This window comes from Lepisosteus oculatus, chromosome 9 (assembly GCF_040954835.1).
Source record: "Lepisosteus oculatus isolate fLepOcu1 chromosome 9, fLepOcu1.hap2, whole genome shotgun sequence".
Taxonomy (NCBI): domain Eukaryota; kingdom Metazoa; phylum Chordata; class Actinopteri; order Semionotiformes; family Lepisosteidae; genus Lepisosteus; species Lepisosteus oculatus.
In genome coordinates this window covers 32,914,150-32,934,427 of record NC_090704.1, presented here as the reverse complement: position 1 = coordinate 32,934,427, position 20,278 = coordinate 32,914,150, and the positions used below count along the sequence as shown (strand labels likewise).

General features: G+C 41.6%; 2 protein-coding genes across 6 annotated transcripts in view; both read right to left on the bottom strand.

The window, feature by feature from the left end:
• Window positions 1-3,182, bottom strand: part of mprip (myosin phosphatase Rho interacting protein) — a 75,041-nt gene extending 71,859 nt beyond the window's left edge. For 3 of the 4 annotated variants that reach the window (XM_015356335.2, XM_015356334.2, XM_015356336.2), the window contains exon 1: window positions 2,165-3,182. In XM_015356335.2, the coding sequence (XP_015211821.2) occupies window positions 2,165-2,287 (123 nt within the window). In that variant the 5' untranslated portion in view covers window positions 2,288-3,182. The remainder of the gene's footprint in view (window positions 1-2,164) is intronic. The other variant, XM_015356337.2, reaches the window with a different exon arrangement.
• Window positions 3,183-4,112: 930 nt separating this feature from the next.
• LOC102693098 (splicing factor U2AF 65 kDa subunit) lies at window positions 4,113-20,199 on the bottom strand. Of its 2 annotated transcripts, none has more exons than XM_015356490.2 (11): window positions 19,971-20,199; window positions 18,373-18,547; window positions 17,698-17,801; window positions 17,044-17,195; window positions 16,126-16,242; window positions 15,197-15,335; window positions 14,308-14,387; window positions 9,670-9,804; window positions 8,726-8,812; window positions 7,190-7,432; window positions 4,113-5,362 (listed from the first exon to the last, which is right to left on the bottom strand). In XM_015356490.2, the coding sequence occupies exons 1-11, from the start codon at window positions 20,017-20,019 to the stop codon at window positions 5,231-5,233; spliced, it is 1,413 nt and encodes a 470-aa protein (XP_015211976.1). In that variant the 5' UTR covers window positions 20,020-20,199; the 3' UTR covers window positions 4,113-5,230. The 2 variants fall into 2 exon arrangements, with proteins under 2 accessions (XP_015211976.1, XP_006635146.1); XM_006635083.3 differs by having other exon boundaries at window positions 9,682-9,804; window positions 19,971-20,197.
• Between the last annotated feature and the right edge of the window lie 79 nt (window positions 20,200-20,278).

The following is a 20,278-nucleotide window of genomic DNA, read 5'->3' as shown; positions in this document are numbered from 1 at the left end:
ATAAAAGAGCAAGTTTCTTCAGATTTTGCTAGTTATGTCTGGCACTGTTCTGCTTTTAAAAGGTGCTACATAAAATAACATTTATTATTACTACTACGGGGGCAGCACGGTAGCGCTGTGGTTAGCATTTCTGACTACCAGTGCTGGGGCTCTGGGTTCTGTTCCTGCGGAGCTATCTGCAAGGAGTTTGTACAGTATGTTGCTTGTTTGGGTTTCGTCCAGCGGCCCCAGTTTCCTCCCACAGTGTAAAGACATATTAGTAGGTTAACTGACTTATGGGAAATTTGGTGCGAAGGTATGCATGTTTTGTGTCAGTGTGTACCCTGTAATGAACTAGCAGCCCATCCAGGGGATATGCTGCCTTGTATCTAATGCTTCCCAAAGATGCTAGTTGCCCGAATCGAATCAGCAGTCATTGAAAGTGATGATAAAGATGACTATTTTTCTACAGTAGTATACTGTACACAGTAGTATACTGGCTCCTTCTCTCTGTTTCACTTAATCAAAAGGATGAGATCACTGAAAGTAAGAGCTCTACCACATACTGTGCAGTCTGTGTTGTTTTTTTATTCCTACATGAAGCACTAGTCATGTTGGGCATTTGAAGAACAAATTATCTTTGAGGATGTTTACAGAGTCTTCCAATTAATCCTCTTTTTCAAAAACGCCTCTGCTCAAAACAACTGTCACACCTCTGAACATATTTAACAGACATACTGTGAAGTATAACTGCTTAACACTTTATTTTATGGGATGGTTTAAGAAAGCCATGTTGGTTGTTTTTAAAAAAAAGACATCAATTTTCCATATATCATAACTTTGTAATTAAGCTAAGACTTACTGTACATGTGTCTTGTAATTGACCAAAGGTAACGGTATATACTGTATGAGCAATTTTAAGATTTCTAGTAAACTTTCACAGCATATTAGTAACCTGGCTATCATTTTGAATGTGTCCCAGCTAAAGTCATCTGACTGTTCTGGGACTTGTACAAAATGTCAGAAAAAAATGAAATGAAATGAAAATTTTAATAAACATGCTTGGGCGTTTTTACTTCCAAATAAACTACTTATTCAAACAACTGAAATGGGAAACTGTATGTTATCTTTCCATTTTGACTTAGTGTTTTAGGTAGCTGTGCGCAAGAGCATTGCCTATTCCATCTGGCCCTTGTCATCCCTAAATTCAAAGACTCGGCACAGTGCAGAACTAGGGGTGTAATGAACTAGAAATGAACCATGTTGTGACAAGTAAAAATCCTTCGGTATTTACAGAGGATGTCCAGTCAATGTGGGTCACTCATTTTATATTAGAGGAACAAGGGCTACGGTAAGTCAAAAAAACGCTCCCTAGGCTGTCGCACGATTATCCGCTCCCTCGGATAAAATAAAAATAATGACCGATTAGGCATTATCGATCTCCAGTTAAACCGTTATTAACATGGAACTATAAATACAGCTGTTTAAGATACCACTTAACAATATAAAAGAGACTCGTAAAAAAGCTTAACATTCAATACAACGCTATATATGTGGCCTCTTTCTGTACGAGTAAACATCACAGTGGAGTCTTTAAACATAAAACAACCTTATAATGTTGTCACGCACACTTCAAAAATGTAATGTCTTTGCTACCGTCTCGAACGCTTCTTTGCTCTCAGGGAAGACAGCTGCGTGAAGTAGCTACAACCGGTAACATCTGTATTTCTCAAGCCTGTCTCTTCGCTACACGTGTCCGAATTGCTCAGCCAGCACGTCCCCTGCCCGATACCGGGATCTCGCTCATATTGGTTTCACGGCGCCAAAAGGAATCGAAATTTGCACCGCTGGATTAAAATAAAATACAAGATTTTATTACTAGACATTACGTTGACAGTAACAGTCCCCGCGCCTGATCTGGTGCAAGATTCAACACTTTTAAAACAACTAACAGAAACTTCCAACGAAGGGTTTATCGGAGACAAGACAGTCCAGTCGAGCCCCATCAATCTGACACCATTAACCTACAAACCTTTACTATTACCAGCAGCTGCAGATGACAGCGACTTTATTCCGCTGCGCTGACAGCTTTGTTGTACGGAGAGGCTCAAGTCTGTACAAAACCCATTTGTTCCAGCACCTGACGGCAAACTCATTTATTTCCATTGTAAACCAAATGAATTACCTGATTCAAATCTTGATCGGTCAAGAGGTGAAGCTCCCGCGGCTTGAAGCAGTTCTGACATTTGCTTTTGTTAAAAATGTTCGCCTGAAACTTCCTGCAAGGGGTTTCCTTGACTCCAGACATGTTGTTTTGTTCCCGATGCCCCCCAACGAAAAATTCACGCAATACTTAAAATGGAATCACAAGAACTGAAAACAAAATCGATATATTCTTCTTTCTCGCACCCTTTCCGAAATACGCTTTATCCAACTTGGAACAAGGGCCTTGCAATCCGATGCATGATCCAAATGCCGACCGGACTTCACTTGTTCCAGCCAGCCGGATTTCCACGGGCTCTGGGCGGCTTTGACAGGGTCCTCTGCTCTCGCTTGCCAGTTACCTGCGGCTGCTCTCAGCTCAATCCATGGCCTGCCTCCACCAGCCGACAGCGTTACGTACGATCGTGTGGTCCACTGAATTATGTTACTCGGCTACCAGTGAACACATACAGTTGCTTATCGTTTCTTGCAATCCCGAGTCGTTGCGGTTCCCCCCACCGGATACACCGATCCCATTGGTACTGTCGACCCAGAGAAAGAGCGGCTGGGAGGGGGGGGATCCAGTCAGTGGCACTCGTTAATGAAGTTTTCCCTGCCTCTTCTTATTCAAATCCACACTCCCCGAAATCTGCTATTTAAGGGCTTGTTCTTCAGCAATTCGGATCCTTCTTGGGGTATTCGTCTTCTCCCGCTGAACCATTGCTGAGAACTGCAAAGCGGAGGCGTGGGCTCTCGCCCGATGATTTGATTATATTGATATGTAGAGGCTTTTTTCGTTGTTTTTGTTTCCGTTACTACGTCCCAAGCCCTGTCTTCCCTTTTTTTTCCCCCTTTCCCAATGGAGGAGGGTCGCAGGCTCACAGATTTGCTGCTGGAATTTCATGGCATCTCGCGAGAGTGTTCCAGAACGCCATCTTGCTAATGACAGAGGTCAGGGCGATTGGAGAGAGGAGCTGGAGCGAATTAGGGAGGCCATGTGACTCCTACGTCCCGGCTCTCACCCAGGGCTGGCCGACAAACACTACTGGCCTCTGCAACAGCCCCGCTGAAATCAGTTTACACCCCTCGGTAATCTATAATGCCATCGGCGAAGCGGACGTAAAAAAGCACACCCAGCAGTTTTAAGGATACGTAGGGGATGCAATCCATGTAGTGCATAGACGGTAGAATAAATGCTAAACAAACCATTGGGAAACTAGTATGCCACATAAATGATAAACAAGGTGTAGTATTTTGATACAAAGAATAATGTGTCTGAGATAGCAAAAAAAGAACATCGTAAATTAACACCTCTGTACTAATTTCCCATCTGGTTGCAAGATATCACAGACTGTAAAAGCATCTCAGAGAAGGGGCCTGAATATTGCGTAATGTAAAAAATGTACACCGTGCGGCACGGTTAAATACTGTAGATAACTTTATTGATCCCGAAGGGAATTTGAGGTGTTATGTTTGAAATAAATTTAAACATTGCAAACTTTTTTTAAAAAATCCACCTGTTCCTGTTCTCCGTTGAATTATTTAAAAGTATTTACTGCATGGTAATGTATTTTTCTTGGTGCATGAAAATGGTCCTTTTTGGTTACGCTGAACCCATATGAAGACCTGACCTAGTTACGCACAATAAATAGAACAGTATTCTAAGAGTGAAGTCGTACGCCTGAAAAGGTTAATACAACCTTTAATATAACTCAACTGTAATGGTGTCATACAGCTCACATAAAGACGAAAGTCTTAATTGCTCAAAGGCCATTGCACAAAATATACATCAACGCAATATAACATTACGTGTCCTACAAAAATAAACAAGGGGACACAATAACCAACGAATGAGCATCAGTCCAGTTTTTTACTTAGAAAAAATAAGATACAGTTTGGCATCGAAAACGAAGAAAAAAATCACCAAAACATTATAAATATGCAAGAATTTATTGAAGGCATGGCAGTGACAGGTTAAGAGTTAGAAAAAGCGAAGATCATCTAATATCCACTCATATTAAAAAAAAACATACACTTACAATTTTATTTAAAGAAGTATCAATGACTATTACTTCTTCAACATCTGAAAAAAGGTGCCTTTTGCCTGAACGTCACTTCCACATCCCCTAGTGGCGACGAGTGGTATGGCAAATAGCAAAACAGAACCAACCGCCAAGTACTACAGTTTATCTTCAAGGCTCAACACGACAGAACCATTTCGTTCATTTCCACAGGTACAGTACTGTATGTTATTGGGCCGGATGAGTCAAGGCTGTGCTAAAACACAGCCCCCCTTCATTTGCAATCAAAGACATGTTTCTCTGTACTGTGAAAACAAAGCAGACTGGTTCAGTGGACAAGTGTCTAAGAGCTACACAGTTATTTTGATAAAATTTGCATGAACTTTGTTTAGAAATTGCGGCTGTACCATGCTTTATTGTAATAGCTGTACAGTCAACTAAAAGGTTAGTTTACTTAAACTAGTGCAAAAAAACAAATTTCATGATTTCTTGCATTTCTATTTATAAATAAGTGTTCTACTCAAAAAGCTAAAAAGAATAAAGTTAATACAGGATGTTCAGCTTGTGTTGGAGAGAGATGGAATCTGCAGTACTTCAGTTTCTTTAAATACTTCTCTTTGTAAAGATTAGTCACTCTCGTTATGCAAAACATTAACACTTTTTTATGGAAGAAAACACCAAGGGTCAACTTTATTCTAAGCAAATACGATCCTAATTATTGCAACATGAAACAACATTTCAACATAATGTCCTTAGAAAGATTAATAATCTTGTTTATTACAAGTCATTAACTGCACAGAAACGATATTGCCTGTAGATCAAATGTTGGATATCAGGAGAAAGGGAAAAGTACATAATAATTCCCTTTTTAAAATCTGTATATCTATCTGTATAATGTACTGTGCTGTACTGTAAAGAGGAAGACTGCACAAGGAAATGGTTAAGTTTGTACTACTTGCAATCCCCAGTTTACTCTTTGGGAGGAGCTGAGATCTCAATAGCAGCCTTTCAGTTCCTTCCCACTGCAATCAGAACTCATGTCTGTGATACATATCTGGATCGTAGTACTTTGTAACAACCACTCTGTTAGCAAACTTCCGTCCGGTTAGCGCCTGCATGGCCTTCTGGCACTCTGACACTGACACGTACTCCACAAAGATCTGCAGAGAAAAAAGAAAAAAAGCAGGAATTATGTAGCTCTGCTGAGGTCGTTTCATCCTCACAACATGGTGTAATACTTTTTTAAAGGTAAAAAATATTATATGAATCATTAAGGTTTTAATTTGTTCATGATTCATATCAGATTTGTTGGAGAGACTCTCTGTACTTTTCCATCTGTTCATTCATTTTCAGTACCAGCGTTTCTGTCACAGGCTCACAGTGAGCTAGACAGCAGGCACAGGCTGCAAGATGGGACGACACATCCTAAGTGTACACACACCCGACAGAGTGCCAGCCCACTGCAGGGCACACACACCCCAGAGCACAGCCCACTGCAGATCACGCACACACTCCAGAGAATCAGCCCACTGCAGATCACGCACACACTCCAGAGCGCCAGCCCACTGCAGGGCACAAACACCCCAGAGTGCCAGCCAACTGCAGGGCACAAACACCCCAGAGCGCCAGCCCACTGCAGATCACACACACCCCAGAGCACCAGCCCACTGCAAGGGACAAACACACCATGGACAGAGCACCAGTCCACTGCAGATCACACACACACCCCAGACCACCAGCCCACTGCAGGGCACACAACCCCAGAGCACCAGCCCACTGCAGATCACACACACCCCAGAGCACCATCCCACTGCAGGGGACAAACACACCCTGGACAGAGCACCAGTCCACTGCAGATCACACACACCCCAGAGCGCCAGCCCACTGCAGGGCACACACACACCCCAGAGCACCAGCCCACTGCAGGGCACAAACACACCCTGGACAGAGCACCAGTCCACTGCACTATGTGAAGGAATGGGAGTACAGTACCTGGAGAAAACGCACATGAAACTGAGGAGAACATGCAAACTACACACTGAAGGTATTCCAGAGCAAACATGAATTTAGGGGAGCTAAGAGCTGTGAGGCAGCAGCTCTACCTGATACATCTGTTCTTATTTTAGCCTAAACCACTGTCATGTTAACGAACCCGTTCCATAGCACTCTGTTCAAAGACTAATGAGAGGAAATGCCTTGAGGCAGCAGTGAGTGTTCAGGCATTCTATTTTAATAACTGGCCAAAGGAGTGAGACCAAGCCTTTTTATTCACCCCGCTCTGCACTTCCCGGTACTAATTTCTAAGAAGTCTTTCAAGAAGCTTTTTTGTCTGCATAGTTGGTTAGCATGGTAAATATTTTTTATACCTCAATCATCCAAGTGTTCAAGTGTGGACGCTTCAACCCTCATTTCATTACATTACAACATCATTTTCATTATCTGTATCCTGTATGGCCGCCATTAGCCCCCGTGTCTCTCAAGCTGGGGTAGCTGTTGCAGCTACTATCTGAAGGCAAGCACTCAGGTGTGTGATCCTGATCCTCTGTCTTCTGCCCAGTCATCTTCCCAAAATGTCTCAAATTTCACCTAAAACTTTTTTTTAAAATTTGAGTTGCTCCTTCTACAGTGTTTGCCAATCCTCCCACGTGGGATTTTAAGATGAAGGAAATCCAAGTGCAGAGCATGTTTTGTAACTACGCACTTAAGACACAAAGGGAAAAAAAACACTCCTGACTTTTTTAAGTTTCAGCAGACTACTGTACATCATGGTAATGAACATGAAAATCATGTCTTTGAAACTTGAGAAGACACTGGAGCACCCAGAGAAGACGCACATGGGCATGGGGGAAACATGCAAACTTCTCACAGAAGGTGCCCTAGGCAATCCCAGGGACCCAAGAGCTATGAGACAGCTGCCCTAACCTCCGTGGAGCCGTGCAGCTCTGAACCATACATGCAAATGCTGGACAGCAACGCCAACACCTCACCTTTCCACACCCTGGCACTTCCAGGCCATCCACTGGGCGAGGGATCTCGATCGAGCGCACACTCCCGTACTTGCAGCACTCTTCGCGGATGTCCTCCAGGATCTCCTCGTAGTCTTCGTCGTCCACCAGCTCCTCCGGCATCACCATGTTGAGCAGGCAGAGCACCTCCGTGGGGATCCCTGTGTTCTGCAGGGCCTGCAGGCCGGGCACTTGCAGGGTCACTGGGGCCTCGATGATGGCAGACTGCAATGGAGTAGCCCCGCCAAGCAGTGTTAGAGCCACGCTTTTACAGGTCAACAGCTGGGCTCAATCTGTTTTGCCCACCCTACACCATTCCATGCTGTCTCACTGTCTGCATTAGTGTGTGCCATGGGTAGTAACCCCTGCATCACAAATCCTACAGGCCCATTTAGTCATGGCATCAATAAAAATCTAAAGATCTTTCGATGCCATGACTATGCAAGCAGCATGAACCAGATTACTTCAAGAGTTCGGCTTTCAGCCCCCTCTGACTCTTGTGGATGATTTCTTCGTGTCAGAAATGCCAGCCGACTGCAGCAGTCAGAGTCCGAGATGGCAGATGTCATACAGATGGCGGCTGCAGATTGTCCTGCAGAGACGCTCGTATTTTCATAAGTACGTAAGCCATCAAGACGGAGCTTCAGACAAATTTTAGAGAGGTAGCCGTTGCATTTGGGATTCAATTCAAATTGTTCTGCTATTGTTAGAAAGATTTCCGATGTACGTTGTTAAGAGCATGTTACCCCTAGTGAAAGATATCGGAAAAACGGGCACTGTGGCACTTCATAAAAGGAGATGTACTGTGGAAAAGAAACTGTAATTGCATCAACAATTAATGCAATGTTTACTGGAAAACAAGCAAAAGACTTCAAGAAACCAAAGGAGAGAGTATGGCTTCTATACCAGTCACCATAAAGATTTTCAAAATGCTTGCCCCACTAATTTGCTTTACCTGACCACTTCCCTGCACTGAGCGACTGTTTTCAGAAGGCAGTTTAACTTTAATAGATATTTACCATGACGTGGTACAGGGAAGCTGATTTGGTATTATCTGTGCTGCCCAAAACACGCTGGGAAATTTCAGAATGTATTTTAGTTTTTTTTTTACTAATTTTGTATTACCCATAATGGCCCTAGGTGCTATTACTGCCATAGAGCTTGTTCCTTCTCATGCTCACCTCCACCTCCAGCTGCTTCCATCAGTTTACAGGAACGATAAGTATTGTAAATAATAGGGGCAGTCAAAGTGCTGTTTGTTTGCATTAGAAAAAAAATAATGAAAAAAACAAACAAAATATAACTGACATGGTGTGCAAATTCAAAAGCTGATGCACCCAGAAGAGGCTTTCTTTTCAGTTTATTTCTCACTTATGTGTAAATGAAAGCCCCCAAGTTCCCAACCTAAAATATTCTGTTTTTATTTGCAAATCTAAACTGTCTCATATGCAAATAAAGCAAGTGTGGTTCTTTTTTCGCACTTCGTTTTTTCAGATGGTGCAGATATGCAACACTTACTGGATTCGCATTTTTCGCCCCTACGCTGGCCCTCTGAACGATGAGTTTTTTGTCTCCCAGCTGCATGCCATTCAGTCCTGCCACAGCCTGGGAACACAAGGCAGTGCGGAAGAAATCGGGCTGGTGCTCAGTGATGCTTTTGTAAAATGAGTTGGTCACAGGTGAAGGTGTTGAAGGTGCAAATGTGAAGGTGTTCGTGCCTTACAGAAGAAAATATCACAACAAAAACTTAGTATATTTTGAATCTAGTCTGCTCTGTCGTTTCAAAACCAAACACCTACCTGTCTTTCAGAAAACCTTCCTGTCTTAAGAGGCTATAAAGAACTCTTTTAAGCCCTTAATGTTCATGTTCTGGCTTTAGAACAAAAATATTTTTTTACTTTATCTGTGAGAAGCCAGAATCACAGCCTACAAAGTCTTAGATAGGATTGAGATTTCAGTTTTTTAAGTCTACAGCTAGAAACCACCCTGTGTTTTAACTGGGACAGCAGCACACAAGACAAAACCCCACCCATCTGCGACTATAAAAATGAATGACACTTTGGTATAACACCCTACACATGAACAAAACAACAGTCATTGCTACAGTAGATTCCTGATATTCTTTTCAGATATGAAGAACAGGTTCGCAGTATCAGGATAATCAATGGACAGGCATCCCCGCTTTTACGCCATTGACTTGTTCTGACCTCAGACATATACATTCTCCAACTTTACATTTATCATATGCTCACTATTTAATGTAACTTTATGAATTATTATAATATTTAATTATAATTATTATTCCCAGAACAATACTAAAATAATATAATAACTTATACGGTACATAAAAGGTGGATTTGAAAGTATTATTCTGTGTTGCTTTCATCTTCATGTGTACTGAACATACACAATGCACTATTCAAAGGGACCCCCTGTATAACGAATGAAATGCAATTCAATACCTCCAGTCCTACCTGGTCAGTAACACTGACATCGACATATTCACAAAAGGCATAACCTTTAGACAGTGAGGTGGCGCTGTCCTTCACTAGGTTGAAAGCCTTTAGAGGGCCAAATGATGTCAGGAGCTCCTTTACCTGTACAACAAACAGCAAAACAAAGCAATGACATTCCCAATGGAGAACTGCAACAGATTCCTCAGATTCTAGCTGTGACCAGTATTTTATAAGGCTTTTTTCCACATACTGATGAAAGTCATGTTAAAATACTTTGATACAACACAATGGCATTGACGAGATTAGGTGAAATACCTTTAAGTGTTAAAAAAAACAAAAAATACATTAATTGTTCTCCTTAAAGCAATGCTACAATTATATCCAATGTCTACTCATACTCTGGTGACTTTCAGAAGGGTAATGTTTAACCAGATCAATGAAGCCAGAAACATTCAGGGCCCATTATGGTCAGATTTACTTTTCAATAAGTAAACTGCTTGTTCCTTCCTAGACACAATGAGACTTGCTTCTACAGACCATCTCCCCTTCCTGTACCACAGATTGCATTTTTATCAGAGAACAAAAAAAAATTGTTTGGGGATTTGTTACCAAAATTCTGACGGTATAGTTACCTCAGTATCCTGATTTTCTAAACCCCCTAATAGAAAGAAAACATGAGGAAGTCTCCCTGACATAGATGCCCAGCTCAATCTGACAATTACGATACAATCTCTCTCTCAAAGGTCAAGAAGTAGGAGTCTTGCACCTGCCGTGTGACAGAATCAAGGCTGTGTCTAGCACGACCTTTGCAACACCACAGTACAGACAAACAGCTGCGCAGGTTTGTCATTTTGGAAACTAGAAACTAGCTCTAGTGAAAAAAAGTGTAAAAAGTTGAAACATTTTTGTATTTATCTGTAACTCTTCAATCCTTATTCGCACAAAAAGCAGGATTATTATGCTAATAAATGTGCTTGCTGTCTAACCTCCAGTAGCACAAGAAATTCACTCAAATCATAACTCAGAATTCAATAAATAATATACCTTACATCAGATAAACATGATTCCAGTTCTATTCAACAAAAATCTACACAGTACAGTCCAAAGAAACACACAATGTGCTAAATACCAATTGCACCAGACAATTCAACTACATCAAATTACAAAATTACAACACAATTTATACAAATATATGAAATTATAAATTACAAAATTATAAAACTACAACAAAAAGGCTAATTTATCAGCACATTTTGACCAATGTGATGTTCAACCCAGGACCTTATTTTTGTTTCCCAAAATTATTTCTTAAAAACAGATATGAAAACTAAACTGAACAAATATCCCCCCAAAATAAAAACAAGACAACCCATTCTTGCTACATTTCAGGGAATCAAGCAATTGAAGGAGAGTACAGAGTATGAGGAAGGTATTCAGCCTGGCCTGTTTTGTGTGATAGGTGTGTACATAACAATTGTCATGAAAGTATAAGTAGTAGTTAAATAAAACAACAGCCAATAAATAAATTCAGTGTACTGTATATTAATTCAATATTCAGTTTCTAAAACTGGGAGCAAAGACAAAATACTCTGAACATACTGTTTCTACTCCTTGTAGAAAAATGCAATGCTGCAGTAGCAGGTAACTAGAAAAGACTTCACCTGACAGGATGACAGTAATTCATCATGATAGTAATGACAATCATGTGCCTTTTTGCATGTTTTCCCTTAAATTACAACTGCAACTCGCTTCTATATTCTGAATGACTTGAAAAAAAAAACACTCCTTAAAAGCACAACTCATTGGTTGCAAAAAATATTTTTTCCTTTTTTTAAAAAATAATGTTTGCACTAAAATAGATGGAATTTCCAACAAAGGACTGGCATTGAAGATGCAGTGAAGCAGGAAAAGAAAAGCTTTCACCCCAGAATTTCACAAAAATGATCCTGACCAGAACCAGTGAATGCTCATTTCCCATACCTTTATAAACAGGCAATACCAGATGGACATTCATATCTTACCTTTAGAACATTTTCTGTAAATATCTTTGCCAGAGCTAAACCCCAAAACCAGAAAAAGAATTTCAGGAGTTTTTCTCCCTATTTTAAACTCTTTTTTTCAAATGAGAAATCAGTCCCTTCCGGGCTAATCTCAGAGCCAGGCAAAGCTCCAGAGAAGAGGTTGGAGAGACAGAACCTGTGAGGGAGAACAGCTGACCAAGAGAGGGGTATCCATGTGAGGGTCAGGGTCTCTTACTTGCCTTGTGTTACATGTTGGCATGGCAGCAGTAGATCAGTACTACTGAACAAATTATGAGCGAAGACTTAACGATCTTACAGGCCCCTAGCTGGGGACAAAGTGGGGGAACAAAAAATGAAAGAGCTGTGAGTATCAGGCAGTAACAAGGACTGCAAAAAAAACAAAAAAACACCAGGGTACAATCATACGGTTTCCATTTCATCTCACTGTAGATTTAACATTGACTTGGATCAGAACCCAGGTTTATCACACACCACAAACACAGTCGCACCCTTTTCCCCTTTGAACAGAAATGCCTTCTCTTTTGGGATGGAGCCATGCTTGGGTTCTGTTGTACCTAAGTGCTTTTCTTTTGTTTATTTCTCAACCTTGCAATATACAGTACAATTTAAACATATTGGTATTGCCCAAAGAATCAGACATTTCCAGCATATTCCGTTAATAAAAATGAAAAACATTCTTCTCTTACCTCATAGACTCAGTGCCTGTTTTGGATACAAGTTTTAAACTGTTTTTTTGGTTCACCTTTGCTCACCTTTTAAAATTTACAGTTTTGCTTAAATGCCTTTGATGCCTGTCTGTTAATGGTAACTCTTATCTTGGTCCAGCCAAATACTTAACCTACAAATAATTAAGAAACAATCCTCTGTTTCTAAACAGAATTGCTTTGATCCTCACTGCCACAGCCATGAATCACTTTGCCTTGTCAAACTGGGACAACAGCCAAATTATTTAAGTTTTGTGATGAGCTACTTGGTTCCAAGGATAGGGAGATGCTTACCAACTGAACACTCACATGGACTTTACAGGTTTCTTAATGCTTGGCTGCTATGTTGGTTTGGTTATAAAAGGTGAAAAACTAATTGTAATTTGTTCAGTAACGTCAGATGTGTTAGACAGCTAATTTTAAATAAGAAATACAATACACAGTTCAGATTAAAAGGCTAGAGTTTTGTGGTGATATAATATATACATAAAAAGGATCAAGCCTAGTTATAAGGCAGGAAATAACATAACAAAAACTATCTGTATTTTTATATTGGACGCCCAGTTCTCATGGAATTAAATTATTGTATGATAACACAGCCAACAGTGAATACGGTTTTATTACTTTAGTCATATAAGTGCTCTTAAGTGTCTCTTTAAATAGGTCCTGAATGTTCAGTGCACAACACAGAAGTGTGCTAGAACCTCAAAGTTCTTGTCTTTGAAGGCTTTTAACTTCAAAAACTGCTGAAGTTATCTATGCTTTTTCTGACTCTAGTGTACAGAATATGTTTGCTATCACTTGGAACTTGTGACACTTTAAAACAATGGACAATTAATTTAAAACCCCACCAACTAGATTGAGCTAGAATGCATTTTTTCTCACAAAAGCATTTGAAAAAGTATCACTTAAATGAATTCAAACCTACAGCTACTGTTCATTTGAGCAGGCCGTTTTTAGTAATACGCTAATGGAATGTTACAAAAATAAGGTCTGTCAATTAATTTCTTTTCACCCAGTTCCTCTTGGAAACATTTCTGAAACTGGTTCATTTCTAAATGTACACTGGGGATCCGTGAGATGATTAGTTCATCGTTTGGCTCTGTATTTGAATTCAGGGCTCCGGAGTTTACAGGCTAATGGATTAACCTGTCACACATCCTCACACCCACTCGGTGGGATTGTGCTACAGATGTCAGGAACCAGCTGGATCAGTAGGCACCCCTGCTTACATGTTACAGATCAACAGTTTTGTTTTCACATAACTGGACCAGGGCAACAACAAACAATAGTTCAAGCACCTGTTATGGGACTATATGATGTTCTTCAAGCAGTCAAACTGTATTCTGAAATGTATTTGGAACTGTCATGTCTACTTCTCCAAGCTGAGCATGATCTACATAATGAATGGTCATGCAAAACACACAAGAAGAAATAAAAAAATCATAAAAGCACAAGCACATACACTATACTTTTTAGACATATTCTGGACTTTAGAATACAGCAGCCTCACAGTCCAGCTCCTCGCTACGCCTGTATTTACCATTTTCAGTTCGAGCTGAGCTCATTTATTGACCTGAACTCCTCATTTATTTAAACATGTACTTATTGTTTCCAGGCTCTAAAATGTTAAAGAGATTTTAAATTTAGATATTATTATTTGTGAGTAACTTGAAAACTGCAACTTTTTTGAGGACAAAACAATTCAAAAGATCTCTTAATCTCACAGTTTCTTCAGCAAAGGGCTGAACTACGCACATACAGTAAGAAATCCAGCAGCTGCTGGGGTCACGAAGACCCGGACTGGGACACCCTGCTGTATACTTGACTGGTCTCAGGTGAGAAAGTGAGTGAAGATACACATAATCAAGTCAACTTTTCACAACACTAATAAGTACCTGATCGTCATTGAGATAGTTGGGTAACCCTCCAATAAACAGCTTGTGTGGGGAATCTGGCACAACTGTGGAAACTACACCTGAAAGGGAAGGAGTGGGCATTAGGAGTTTCTACTGTCTGGGTATGTCATGAGCATCTAACTTATTAAAAACATTCCTAATGGAAAACCACATTTTTTTTAGCAAGATAATTGGTCAGGCTTCTCTGGCTCTCTACACTCTGCTGTATATCCCAGACACTGCTGGTTCGCTCTCCAGTCAGACCAGTAGTGGATTTCAACTAGGGTTTCTCAAGCAGCACTAGCCAGCTGGCTGAGCACCACTGGGTTCGAGCGGCTGTTGCTCAGCCAGGACCTGTGTGGCTTTCCTGCAAGTTGTCAGGCAGCTGCAGGCTTCCTGCAGTAATGTCAGTGAGAGACCGACACTCCTGCAGGGCTCTGTGGAACGGGCACCACGTCTAAAAATGAGCTGAGCATGTCAGAGAGGCATGTCTCCAATTCACTGGCAGCCACGTGCAGTACAGGTATTGCATATATTAGAACAAAAATTCTTATAAGATATCTTAAAAATATCCTGTCCAGATTTGGTTGGTATACAAAATAAATGGCAATTCCAAGTTGAACTTAAGTAAAAAAATACATTAGATTTTTGCATCAGGCCCGAAATTGCAGGTCTGCAACCTGCTTCCAAGTAATGTGGTTGAAGCTGATTCAATTTCAAGGTTGAAATTATCCTAATGATCCATATGGACACAATTCTTAGAGCATTCAGCTACATGCAATACAAAGAGCATGATGGACTGAAGGGCACCTTCTTGGGGCTGACAGAAGGTTTTGTTGTAGCCCAGGTCGACACATACGCAATCTTTAGATTGATGCATCTCACATACCTGGGACATGAAAAGAAGGCTGCTCTGAAATGCCAGGAAGAGGTCTGTAATCGTGAGGTCTCCTTATTTTTAAGGACTGACCCTGGAATATTATCCCATCGAAAGCCATGGCCTGTGTGGTTTCATCAACTGAGCGAAACTGGGACAGAATTCGAAAGTCAACAAATGAATGGCAAGCACTAGAACTGCACCGACAAAATGAAAGCACCACTCGATATGACACTTATTCTGAAGGATGCCACAAACTGACAGCGGTTGCAATGTGCACCAATAAGTTAGTGGTTCAAGTCTGGGACACTGTGAAATTCTGTTGTGCAGAATGTTTCCAAAAAATCAATGATCTCTACAATGTGACTGGAGTGTGTATAAATCAAATAAAAACATTAAAATAATAATACAATAACTGGGCATACATATTGTAATACAGGGTATATACACGGCAATAGACAGACGAATCACAAGCTTTAAAAGATAAAATCCGACATAAACTAACAAAGTTATAAAAGACCATGGGAATCCCTGAATTTGAAGTTACAGCAGGGGCAGGCAGGTCTGAAGGCGCTAACAGGTGATCAGGAAAGGTGCAGTCCTGGAGTGTCTAGATATCTGGTTCCTCCACAGGAGTGCAGGAGTGCAGGAGAGGAGACTGAGAGTGAGAAGTAGGAGCGTAGAGTCGGAACAAATAAACTGCCAGCGGAAGATGAGGGGAACAGAAGGGAAAGAAGTGGAGAAAAGAGAATGGGAGACACTGACAGATGCAGCAGTTGCTAAGGAATCTGCAATTCCAATTCACAGTAGTTTCAAAGTTAGAATAAGAACAAAATAAACATCCCTCCCCCACCCCACCTTTCTAAAAAAGAATCTGAGGATTTGGTCTTTGGCAGCTGCTGACCCCCAGTGGATCACGAGAGCGATAGAAGTTGGTTTACCTCGAGGAAAGCAAAATTTTTATCCTGGTTTATCTGTACGGCGAGCACTGGGTTGCTTGGAGCCTGTGACAGCCCTGCGAGACGCATCTGAGCATTGAAGAAATCCGCCATGGCTTCCTACACAGAATCAAACGTTCTTCAGACATTCATTTAACTGAGGCAGAAAAACTCAGCACTCCATTCCAGGCCCAACATCGATTTCTATCTAAGCACAAAAAAGCTTTGATATAATAGGTTGCACTTTGAATAATGTAGTTGAGGAACAGCTGTCTCAATCTTAACTCCTAAGGATCATTTTTGCATATCTATATCTCTCCCTTGTAAATCAGACTTAACACTGGATTTCCCAGGAAATCAATGCCATTTAAAAAATTCCTTGGATTAACATAACGCTTTCCATCGCAAAGTATTCCAAAGCCCACATAGGAAAAGACCCACTTAATCCACCACCAATGGGCACCACCTGTCTGAGTGACGCCAGCAGACTCACTATAGAAGATCAGGTGGAAATGTCAGACACTGATGCACCAGTTAGATTAAGGGGGAACTTTAGGGAGGCTAGAATATGCACGCCCAGAATGGATTTCATTCTTGACATCAAGGTTAACACCCTTATTTTACACACTGTGAAATGGGACTTACTAGTATTCCAGACCTCAGCTTAACATCTTATTCAAATGCTGTCAGCTACAGCAAAATACAGCAAAAGTGGTCATCATGCTGTGGCATGGATGTAGAAATTCTGGTGCAGAGCAAAGAGCACCACCTACTAATACACCAACAGCACATACATTAGCAATCTGGTTTTCCTTTGAGGCTTCCCATCCCAGTATCAACGAGGCCCACTGACTAAAAATGTTGTCAACTGATTCACTGTGAACCTTGATCACAACAGTTTAGACTTCCTGTGGCACGCACCTCAGTCACACCAAAGGGAATATTGCCGACGTAGAGCCGTCTGGCCTGTCTGGTCATCTGGCTGCCAACTATGGGCACCTGGGTAGGCGTTATGGCCACTCCACTGGTTGTTGAAGTTGCCAGGAGGGCTATGGTGGGGATCTGCCCCGCGGCTGCAAGAAAAGATTTAGGTCTTCCGAGAAACTTCAGAAGATAACATGTAGCACAAAAGACCAAAAACCCCACTAGCAAAACACAACTAGCCTTCCGAACAGCTTAAGCTTCTGGCCAGCCAAACATTTTTGGGGTTATACGTCTTACTGGATCCAACAGGTAGAATAAACCAATTTAAGATCAGAGAGTTCAGATCCTAATGTTGCAAAACATTACAAAACACAAAATTGCCTTACTTTAGAAGTCACAGTCTTCATATCTGTTAAAACAATGAATTGGAATGAAAGGGCAAACCTTTCAGATCTGGTTCTAATTATGCTCCTTCAGCTAAGAACCAGAACATGCAGGCTTGATCATGATCCACAGACCTGCAAAGATTTCAGTATCGTAAACTAGTGCTGCAGAACAAAAATAGACACTGCTGAATCACCCCTTTCCTGTACATCAAATTCATTTTCCTTCTCTTCTGTCCTCACACCTGCAGTGGACCTCAGACAGTACCTTGCATGGCTTTGTACTGCAATGGGGTGATGTGCTCGAAGCCTGGAGGAGGCACATCCCAGTACCTGCAGGTCCTTTTCTTGCGTGTCCTCCGGGGAGAGTAACTGCAGTGAGTTCAAATATCACAGGTCACTCAACAGGTCAGAGCAAGCAGAGATGTAGTCATGTGTGCCTCTGGGTGACCAGGCAGTGTCTTTCTAGATTTCTACAAGACTCCTACAAGATTATGGGAAATAAAGAATTCTCATATCAAGCTAACTAACTCAGATGTTATCTGTGCACTATCACCACAAGAATTTGTCCAAATGGGCACTTGACTGTGGTTTTGAAGGATTCCCCTATAGTAGAAATACTCTGAGTTGTTACACTACAGAATCAGGCAAAAGAGATGAAGGGGACAGGGGGTACTAGTTTGAATACATGTGGGCTCTAGACATTTTGAGGTTGATCTCAAATGGATGGGTGAGGTGTTTAACAGGAATAAGGAACCACATGCCACCTAACAGCTACAAACAATCGTGGTGGACGTTCTTTTCAATGATTACCTTTAGTCTTTTGTCACTACTGATATACGGACACCAAATCCTTGCACTAAACACCTTTCCTCCTGCCTGTGGGTTTACTGCATCAAAAGCACCTCAGTGGAGGGCTGCTGACAGCTGCACCCCAGGGTACCTGTGCTTCTTGTGCTCGTGAGACCCGCTCCTCCGGTCCCGGCTCTTGCTCTGGCGATCGCGGCTCCGGCTCCTCTTGTCTCGGCTGCCTCTGTCTTTGCTCCAGCTCCGGTGCTTCTCGCTCCGGCTGCGCGACCTGCTCCGGCTCCGCTTTTTGTGCCTCTCTTTTTCCCTTTCTAAAGAAGCCGGGCAGAGAGAAAACAGGGGGGAAAGAAAAAGAAATACAGCAGGAGGCAGTCCGCACTTTCCCTGAAATGCTCCCAGGCCGGCGCTGAGGCTGCCTGAGCCGAACACTCATCAGGCAGCATGGGAAAGAAGCCACATGGCCCTCTTGTCTTGGGGTTGCTAGCAAACAAAGCCAGACAGTCGTGTTCTTATTCTGCACTAAACACAGAACTGCAAACTGCACTGCAGGTCTGGCCCAGTGGCCGAGATGAAATTTGGAATATCCTTAACAGAGCTTTAGGATGGCACAGTGGTTAGCATTGCTGTCTCACAGCGCTTGGGCTCCGAGTTCAATTCCTGGGGTGCTATCTCTGTGGAGTTTGCATGTTCTTTCCATGTTCATGAAGGTTCCCTCCCGCATTTCAAAGACGTTCAGGTAGGTTAACTGGTTTCTGTAAATCTGGCCCTGGTGTGAGTGTGTTTGTGTCTGTGTGTGCCCTGTGATGGCCTGGCATCCTGTCCAGGGAGTATCTCAACTTGTGCCCATTGCTTGCCAGGATAGGCTCTGAGTCACTGTGAATTGGATAAGTGGTTATCCGAAGGTATTGTGAAGATGATGTAACCGAGAACTTTAAAGTTACAACTAATGAATGATGTGTACATAAATTGATCATTTCAATAAAAGTTTTCAGTATTCTGATCTGTGCTTTGCAATGCAACACGTAATAGTTTGCCGGATTACCTCACAATGAAGTGAACTGGATATGGTATTAGAATCCGAGACAGGTCAAAAAAATTGGACGTACTCAAGCAATGACAAACGATGGGAGGAATAGGAACAGTAGTGAATACACTCCTGTTTGAAAAACATTGTGACACCTATCAAAACCAGAGCCTTCACTCTGCAGAAGAGAAATTAGCTTGAACTCCTCTTGGCAGACAAGAATAATCTATATTTTATTCTACAGCTACCTTCCAACGTAATTTAAATACATTTTCATAAACAAAAGGATAAAATATAACGTTAAAATAAATTATTTTCATATATTACCACAGTCTACTATTAAAACGTAATATATATATATAAATAATATGATACACCAATAATTCATAATGCATAGTTTACCTACAAAAGGCACTTTACCGTGGAATCGAAATTATTTCAGATCCAGCGTCAATCCAAAAAGGCATTCAGCACATCTGGACAGCCAGTCTAAATAAACATCATACTCCCTAAGGCATGGAAATGGTGCAGTAACGAAAGCACGTTGTTTGGGGGGGCATTGCTAGCCTTTAACAGATTCGAAGCAATATTAAATCTGAACTAGTGTATGTCTTGAAACCTGGGTATACATGGGTCTAATAGAAAGCAAATTATTTTTGCTTGCGATCAAAACCAGGCTCTAGCCATTAAACCTATCCTTTCAAACTCACCCTGCCGGTTTTCGCTCAGCTGTTTCTCGAACTCCTCGAAATCAGACATTTTTTTCCACGATTCTCTCAATGCTACATGGGGAGATAGTTGGCTTAGATTTTGGGGTCACCCCACTATCTCCGATTTCTTCCGAGTCTGGCGCTCCGAGTCAGGTTTCAGTGTGAAGAGCGACGATTACCCGAGGCCAATCACAAGCCTGGATACCGCAGCTCTTAAACGTCACTTCCCTTGATGGGTGTCCTGTAAACCCCTGGAATAATACCGTATAATTATCGCCCAGGTACTGCGGATGATATGTGCCTTCTGT